This window comes from Atractosteus spatula, chromosome 4 (assembly GCF_055471065.1).
Source record: "Atractosteus spatula isolate fAtrSpa1 chromosome 4, fAtrSpa1.hap1, whole genome shotgun sequence".
Classification (NCBI taxonomy): Eukaryota; Metazoa; Chordata; class Actinopteri; order Semionotiformes; family Lepisosteidae; genus Atractosteus; species Atractosteus spatula.
The window spans coordinates 68692851-68702423 of record NC_142709.1 but is presented as its reverse complement, the minus strand read 5'-3'; the positions used below and the strand labels follow the sequence as shown (position 1 = coordinate 68702423).

The following is a 9573-nucleotide window of genomic DNA, read 5'->3' as shown; positions in this document are numbered from 1 at the left end:
GCTTGATTCAAAATTATATATTTGCACCTAGAACCTCATTGGCATAGAAAGATTCTCTGAAATTATAAGTGAATGCATAATTGTAGTTCTCCATGGGTATCTCTGCAACATGATTGTCAAACTAAATTTAAAAAAAGCAATGAACTTTCATGTTAAATGCAAAAATATAATATTCAGAATTCTTATTCACAATAATGCTACATGAGGTACATGTCTAACAGACAGGAAGATGTTCTGATTACTCAGTAGCGTATTGTACAAGCCTATATATTTATGTTTCTGATATAATTATGATAAATTAATTTAATTTTAGGGAAAATATTTAATTTCCCAAGTACTTTGGAAATATGAGCGCAAATCTATAAATTGTTCTGTTTTGTAGAATAAAAAGCATAAAAGTAGTGCAACTGTAGTTCTCCCAAGAGCCCCACTTGGCTTTAGAAAGAATCTCCTAAAATTACAGTGCTGCTTATTTCTAAAGTAAACACTAAAATGCTACCATTTACCCTCTAAAGTCTTAAACTCTTTGCAAGTTTGCAAGCCCAGACTGAATGTCCATTTCAGACCTATATTAATACAACTCTAAGTTGCACTCTAACTCTGTATATTGAAGCAAACATTAATCGATGTCTACAAAAATACCCCTCAAAAACAGTAAAATCATTGCTTATCTTCTACAGAAGAACGAAGAATTTTATCAATTAAAATCTCTCGCCGTAAAAAAACCGCATATTCTAATTATTTGATACTTTCTGTACTACTCAATTTACACGATTGTGGTGTATGGATAAACAAACCCACACATAAAATCAATGTTAAATGTTGCCCTCTTGTGGAGAAAGAAATAACTAACAGTTTGCAGTGCGTGGAGTAAAGTAAATTTGATACTGTCTCAAAATGAAACCACTTGCCGTAAGTATCGATACATGCAGTTAAATCTAGGTTATGATATTTCAAAATTAAACAAGGTTCAAAAAACAATTTCACGAATTGAAATACGAAGCAGTTTTGACTACAAAAGCTTTCCTTTCTTTTTTACACCAAGAAATCAGCAGTATTCAAAATCTACTAGATCAGGAGGTATTCCAAACCTACCGCTATTGCTTTTTGCACCCGAATCTGAAGACTTTTTAATATCCTCCAACAAGCTCATACCGTATGTACTGTATATTCATAAATATATGGAATTGAATTTTAACAAACTATTATATACCCAATAATAACGATCCAATGTCATTTACCTCACCTTTGATATTTAGTCACAAATTTTATATTTTTAGCACCCTTTATTTGATTTCAGAGGTTTTATTAAGAAGGCTATACCAGACGCATAATCACTATACATTGATTTAACATTACCTTTACAATTAAATTTTTCACTGAAATTACAGAATAAATATATGCACATTTTTTTCAAATCTTTGTGAGAGAGAAAACATTAAAAGTGCTTCCTACAAAGCTGTTAGTGATAATATCCAGAAGCTTTTAAGAAAGTGCGTTGGCCTCCATAAAATCTTGAGCGTCATATTATATTCACAAATGATGATCCTTAGGTGCGTCCTTGATACATAGCTCATGTGTCCTTGAATATATAAAATTAAATAGAACACTGAACAGTAATGCGTTGCAGTATCTCCATTATTAAGTGAATGATCTTTTGAGCGATACCCACACCAGCAGTTGAACACATGCGGCAAACTGCATTAATCTACAAACTGTGCCTTGGGCAATTCTACATATAACACAGCCACACAGACATCATATTTCTCGCACGTTCAGGTACGAGTGATGTCTTCCAGCTGAAAGAAGGCTTCGTCTAGTATTTAGAAGTAAGAGCTCCCCGTGCCCCCGTCGACACAAACAAATCTGTTCAGTATAAAAATAATGATTGACAACATTGCTGGCTACTCTGTAAAAAGGCACTTCATTGAATATCTGAGTATGGCCTTTCCTCCAAAACAACTTGGGGAAAATATTTCTTATCTTTTAATATTTAGTTATCATCATGCTGCTTTTTGGGCTATGAAAAAAAAGGTTTTCTCTGTAGTTAGAATCGATATGTTGATTTCTCCAGGACTTCGAGGTAATCCGGCTTGGTTTGGAGTTTGGCCCTTAACTCGAGGTATTCGCTTTGGGTTTGGTCAGGCAATCCTTTTCCCGTCGTGAAAAGCAGAGTTTCTTTCAGTCTGGCGTCTTGCTGTAAATCGGGATATTGCATGCCCGGGGGGTGTGCGTGCAAGTCCTTTAACTTGGGCACTGTGCCGTACAGACAGTCCACAAACCCCACTGTGGGCGCGGGTCTCTCCCTGTCTGTTACAGTGGGACACAGAACGCCATTTTCATGAAAACCGCCCATTTCCCCTGACTGGTTGATGGCAACTATAGTGTTGAGCTTGGAAGTGGACAATGCCATAGTCCATTCCTTCTCCTTCTCTATTAAAGTCCTATAGTTTGTGTTGTTTTCTTTAGTCTCGGCAAACTGCTCCTCAATTTCTCCCTCGCGCGGTTTGTAAATGGGATTGTTGCACATCTGTGTCACGGGATGGGGAATATAATCATACACATGGCCGGGAGCTTTTTCCGGCGAGGCGTTTTGCCGGTCCTCAAACATCCTACACTGCATCTGAATGCCTGTCAGGTCTACTTCTTGCCTTTTCCTGAAGGGCAGTTTCTTGCGCCTCCTCAACACGAAAGCAAAAAGTCCAGCAGCAACGAAAACGGCCGAGATAAATAAGATTAAAAGACTGAGAATGAGCACTGACAGAGGAATAGCGCCCCTTGTCGGAGAGAACCCTAAACCAGAATTACTCGTTGAAATCATGTCCTCTGGCAGAGCCGGTGATGGTGCTGAGTACTTTAGCTCTGGGCACAGGAGTTCTGCGTCTAGGGACCTCAGATCCTTACCAAACACGAACTCGGGGGTTTTACAGATTACCTCCCCTACCACTATAACAGAACTAAGCTTTTCCATCCATAGCTTGAGAGGTATTATGTCACACGTGCAGTCCCAGGGATTCTGGTGCAGATCAATCTGCACGATGGAGTTAAGGTGCTCAAGAACCCCGCTCACGGGCAAATAGAGAAAGTAGTTATTTCTCAGATTCAGCCTCGCAAGCGAAGTGCCCGCAAAAGCGTCAGCAGGCAGCGTTCTGAGCAGGTTGTCATTGAGAAACACCAGCTGCAAACTGGGCATTAAACTAAACGCAGCGGGCTGGATCTCTCTGATCACGTTATATTCAAAGTACAAATACCGTAAAGACTGCAGCCCTCTAAACATACCAGGGCTGAGTTTCTCAATATCGTTCCCATTTAAGTACAGGCTTTTCAAATTGGGAAGATTAATGAAAGCCCCTTCTTGGACATAAGAAATCCTGTTGTTACCCAGATGCAGTAAATCCAAACTCGAGAAGTTCCAGAAGTCGGACCTATATATTTTCTGTATCAGATTTCCGCTCAAGTAAAGCTTCTTTGCGTTAAGCGGTCTGGGAAGGAGTTCTGATATGTTATGAAACCCCTTTTCTTTGCAATTGACCGTCAATCCTAAATCATTGATGTGTAAATTGCACATACATCCAGTAGGACAAATGATCGGTATAGGCGGTCTTGTCTGGTACGGTTCTATGGGAGGCAGATTTTTACCAGGGTAAATGGTGCGTGGAGTGGGTGGCATCTTCGGAAGTCTTGGCCTTTTAGTTGGCCTGGACTGCTTATCCGATGTCTTATATTCGACTGAGGAGGCAGTGTTATGGTAAGAGGAGAGCATCGACGACGGCTTCGTGGGCCACGTATTCTCGTTATTAAACGGCAAACGGGGAATTCCCAAACTAGCTTCCACCTCTGCGTCAGACAGCAAGGGGCACAGCTCACTCCTTTTAATTTCCCTCAGATCTTTGCCATGGAAATGGAACGGGGATTCGCACGTTATTTCGCCAACTAGAGCAGTGTAAGGAATTCTCTCCAGCCAGGTTTTTAACTGCACAATGTCACAGATACAGTTCCAAGGATTTTCCTCCAGCTGAATCTCCATTAGACTCCTGCCGATATATTCCAACGTGCCCCTGTAAGGCAGATGTTTTAATCTGTTTCCCCTCAGGTCAAGGTGCGTTAAAGACACGGACCTGAACAGAAAGTTCGGCAGCAACGGGATCAAATTGTCATTCAGAATAAGTACCCTTAGTTTATTCAGGTTTCTAAATGCTCCACTTTCAATCCGTTTGATGACGTTGTAATCAGCCTGCAGGTATTCCAGACTCTCAAGTCCCATAAAAGTGTCATTTCTAAACACTTCCAGCTTGTTTTCGTGTAAATACAGTCGTTTTAAAGCGCTTAAGCCGTTAAACGCACCTGCGTGGATGTCCTGCAGCGCGTTGTTTCCCAAGTTAATTGACACGGCATTGTTCAGATGCAGAAAACTGTTAAAATACAGCTTTCGCATGGAGTTTCTTTGTAAGTAAAGTTTGAATGGCCTCGTCCATGACTGTGAAATCTGGCTAATATTTGTAAATCCTTTGCTGTCGCAATGTATGTGGAAAAGACTTTCTTTAACTTCACAGTAGCAGGGGTCAAAACAAGGCTCATCTATTTCCTCTGAGTCCTCCAGCAAGGGGATTGGTGTAGTCCATCCTAAAGCTATTGTGCTTAATAGAGTTATCCACAGCATCCTTCTTTGTAGACCGGATGAAGTTATAAATGAAAGCCAGTTCACAGCACTGTAAAACACAGAAGAGTTAAACAGCATTCAGTTCAGTTATCGGGGCTTCTTATTCGTTGCAGTTTAACTTGTACTTGATAATAGCGACGATGACAATAATAACAAGGTTTATATAATATACCCAAGTTGAACTTAAACGTTTGATATGAGCCGTCATCTTGCTATAATAATAAGCATATGTGGTTTTATTTATTCGTTGGTATTTTTCAGACAATGTTCGGTTATGCAGCTGGACAGTGTCAGTGGTTTTCTTGAGCCATTATGCTACCCCTCTTTGTAAAAAAAAACGGGAGAGAGATACATCTGACTGTAGCTCACAAATACAACATTTCAGATAAAAAAAAACATTGTATAAGACGCTTGATAACAATGTTTATCTGCTGTAATTTAATAATTTACAGCCAGCATTTCTGTGCATATTAAAACGTTTCCGTTACTGTATTACATTATGTACAATTCGCCCTCCGGGAACCTGACTTGGTGAGTGCTAGTGTTTTAAAAAGCAAATGCCAAATGCATTCCAGGGGGTTATTGCGTCTAGGCAATTTGATATCTACATGAAATGGTTGCATTTCGTATCTTAAATAAACTTAATTAGCGCAGATTGCAAATTCTATGCTATCAGCAAATCTGAAGAGAAACTAAAAGCCAAATGATGCTGAGTCTGATAGGCACGGTGATTTAAAGGACTGGTAATCCCCCGCATTGATGTTTGAATGTAGGTCTACTTGATTATCAATAGATTTGACATAGGATTGTCAGCCTCACCGAGGAGTCAGCAGGTATTAAACGTATGAAAAGCATTTTCGAGTTGGACTCAACCCGTCAGTGGTTAAAAGTGACAGAAAATTTAAATGCAAAGCATACTTTGCGTAACTGTCCTGGTCTATTCTATTACTGCTGCAGGCTGAAACACGGAACGAAAATAAATAAATTCCCACACTTTGCCATTCGTTATTTTCAAGAAGTCGATCAATAGAACAAATACCTACTCGTTTTTGCTGGGGTCTAACTTTACATCGCCTCCGAGAAATAAGAAGAATCGGGCGGTCCCAACTAGCTTCAGATTGATTCCTGCAAAGGAATGAAAAACGACCTACATGATAATATGAGGGGGGAAAAGCATTTACATTGGAAGAGTACAGAAGAATTATCAAGTACCCCCAAACAAGTCAAAACAGCCCTAAGGAGAAATGTTATGGGTCAAATAAAATACGTTAAAGACATTTTATTACAGGCTATTATTTGACTAATTATCAATATTGCAGTTTTTCATTATCACATCAGGCTGAATAAATATATACATAAGCTACATTCTTGAGAAAACCAGTTTCATTTTCTGTGTTTTTCTCTCGCAATTTAAACTATGCAGCAAATGAAGCAAATCCGCGCTACTCACCTTTTGCGGTGGAATTTTTGACCGTCTGAAAAAGACTAGAGTTTAAAGATTGTTGGATCTCTCTCTCCCTCTCCTTTCCCTCTCCCTCTCTCTCTACTCCTGCTGTGGCTGAGGCAAAGGGGGAAAAAAACCGAAGACGTGATGTGAATGTAATGAAGCCTTTTTTCTATATGGTTGCTTAGAATGCAGGTCTGCTACGAAGCACGCTCAATGGAGTAACAGGAGAATCTGCTGCTTAGAGCCCTGATGCTGCCTTTTCAGTGCACCAACACATCACTTGGATGCTGGATCACAACGAAGAATCGTTTTCCCCAGATCAGGTCTTTTTAGACGTCATGGAAATGAGCTTGAAGAAAAGGGAGCAGAACTGGTGGGGGCGGGGACGCGCTTGGCACTGCATCGGGGACGCGCATCAGGGCGCTTTCTCATCTCGTCTGTTTTTATTATTTTTTTTAGATCTGCCTTGGATGATCAGAACTGTATATCAGAAGCGACACGCAATCCTCATTCTCTTTACGCGACAGAACCTGTTTTAACATCTATATGTATGTGAGAGAGGTTCAAATTGCAAGGAACGGCGAGTCACTAGTCACAGCCCCCCTTTGATGATTTTTAAAATGTTCATTTTTTACCTCGATTTACATAAAGCGGTCTCAGTAAAGCTTCGTGTGACGATTTTTTAGCGAGCACAGCCGATGAAAACCTTAAGGTATGTTTTTTTTCTAACACTTGGTTTTGGAGAAAAGCCATGACAACATCCCCTTTAACAACTTTTGCCGGAGGAAAGCTACTGTATCTTGCTTCGACCTCCCTGCAGTAAGGTTTGAAGAAAAGCTTCTCTGTTTTCTCTGTATGTAACACTCATCTGTATTTAGCCTCATCTCTTTTCTCTGCCTTTATAAGACACCAGAAATCATGGGAAGGGGAATCGGAAACACTTGAGTAGTTGCACATTTTTTTCATTCTGCTGTTACAGAGAGAAATCACATTTTAACGTCTTTTGTGGTTTTACAGATAACATACTGTATATCAACCAGAGGACGAGTACGATAATTGCATGATTAAAAACTTTTAAAGATACGATTTTATTCAATAAGCTTATTTTAAAGCTGTTAATAAAGCAAAAACTCAGGAGAATGAAAAATGGATGTAGGCAGTGATACGGAAAAGATGAGGGTTATTAAAAAATTAGCTGGTTATTTTCAGCTTAATGTCAAACTTTTTTTTCCCATTGAATTAGTCACGACGGTGGGCTTTGTCTTAATAAAATCTGGGGAAAAAATCGCAGTGAAATGGATTACAGATTCTTTTTACAAATTATCCGAACATTTGTAATAAAATATATTATTAATAAGATGAAGATGTTATAAGAAGTCACCTATCTAAAGAAGAATTCTAGAGGATAAAGAAGTCAGTTTGTTTAAAGTAATGAATAATAATAATAATAATGCCAATTCCACCGTCCTCTCATACTAAAGGTGTTTTTACTTATAACTTTAACATACTGTAAATCGTTTCTCGGCGTGTAAAAGACAGACAAATACAAGTTATGTTCACACAACACACGTTTTCCGGGATTCTAACCTTTCAGAAGGTTGTACAGCTAATTTTTGTATGATGCACGATGCTCTCACGTCTGTCACGTGTAGAGAGGGTTGACTGTACTCTCCCGTTAACTCCAGCCGCTCTCGATCGAGATTACAGCTATTGGCTTTCAAAAAGACATTCTAATTTTAATTACCATGTACTGTACAACAATGGTACTGTATTAACGCGTCTTTGGAACCTTGTCTTCACAAAATGTTATAATTTTTTATTAATGATTTTATCCCAAAGAGCTAAGCGTCTGGTAGTCAATCAGTAGAATTAACGCTATGTTATTGTATGTAATTTATTTCTTTCATACACCGAATCACGACTGAGAAGGATTATTTTTATGTTTTGTTTTTAACTGGCTTTGCAGAGGTTGGTAAAAACACTGTTGATAAAGTTATGTATGACGGAGAATACTGTGAGTGCGAAATGGTAATAACGAAGTCTGCCCACTGTCAAGTTACCTGACATTGCAGGTACTTGGTAGATGGCCTTCGAAACCACTCAGGATGGTTATATTTTCAATTTACCAGAAGATGAGGTCTCCTCTGCTCAAACAGATATAAAGCACAAATGCTGAGATGGAACAGACCAGGAGTATCTATTTTGAGCGCTCTGTTCTAACATCTGGGTTGTTATGTTCTGTTTGTGTCGAAAGAAAGACATACCATTCTAAAAAGTATAGAAATGTTCTAAAATGGTGAGAATGTAAAGTGTGCATGCATATTCTGTCATCAGCTATGGGAAATGCATTTTGATTACAATGTTCCAGAAACTGTTTTCCACCATTTTTAATACACCAGCATGAAAAAAATGCAAGAATCACACTTGCTGAATTTATAACTTATTTTAGACACATATAATAATATTGGATATATATTTTTTCTATACTGTAATTCAACATACGTCATGACACTGGAACAGTAAAACAAAGAAATATATTACATTCAATTTGCATCAACCTTAACCAATAGAGTTGGGTCTATTATTTCCATGATACAAGTGTGCACTCGTCTAATTTGAGTGAGTCATGGAATCTCAGATTTTTCATTCCAACCACAACATCAGTGAGACAATTCAGGCCACTTCACCTTTTATTTAATCAGTATTAGACCTTTACCATTCAAACCGTAGAGAGCTGTGAGCATACTTTACTGCATTTCTAAAACTGCAGTAATCTTGCACTTCTGAACTTTCTCCGAAGGGGAAACAAACTGTTTACAGTTGGTCTTTTTAGACCCCTGAAAAAATAAAGCAATGTGGCTTGTACAGTATGTATTTACTTTATTTTCCATATTTTAAAAACAAACAGTTTTAATCACTACTTCTGCTAGTGCTATCATTACTGCTAATAATATAAATAACTTTACTGAAGATGCAGCTTAAGAGGTTTTACTCATAGGTTAGGCAAATTGTGAAGATATTTAAAGTACCTTGAAGATATGACACAGCATTTCTAAAGGAATTCCACAGCAGTCAGATTGGTGTCTGAGAGGAAATATATTAACCTATTTTGCTTCTGAGAATGGTGTCTTAAACATAATGTGATACCTTACCAGGGCTTTTAGTAATTTGGAAAGCAAAGAAGCATGCTAGGCTGATCGGAATATCATTTTTTCTCTCCATCTGAATGGTTCAGTTGATAGCAGGTGGGAAATGTACTCCATTACCTTCACAGAACACTCTGCATTGTTGCAAATTGATAGGCACAATGTTTCACATTCACAATACAGCTCAGCGTCAGATACTGTAAGTGAAAACTTACCCATCTGAAGATAGTGATTTTTTTCTTAATGTACACTGTCACGTAAAAAGAAAAGATCATTGTGCTCTACATACCTCCAAGCATCACTATACCAATAAAAAATAA

The 9573-nt window shown here is 38.5% G+C and overlaps 1 protein-coding gene across 1 annotated transcript; it reads right to left on the bottom strand.

The window, feature by feature from the left end:
- Positions 1–1285: 1285 nt before the first annotated feature.
- Positions 1286–5781, bottom strand: slitrk3a (SLIT and NTRK-like family, member 3a). Its single transcript, XM_088913604.1, has 2 exons — positions 5704–5781; positions 1286–4709 (listed from the first exon to the last, which is right to left on the bottom strand). Exon 2 carries the CDS (start codon positions 4658–4660, stop codon positions 2048–2050), a length of 2613 nt encoding a protein of 870 aa, XP_088769730.1. The 5' UTR covers positions 4661–4709; positions 5704–5781; the 3' UTR covers positions 1286–2047.
- Positions 5782–9573: the final 3792 nt, after the last annotated feature.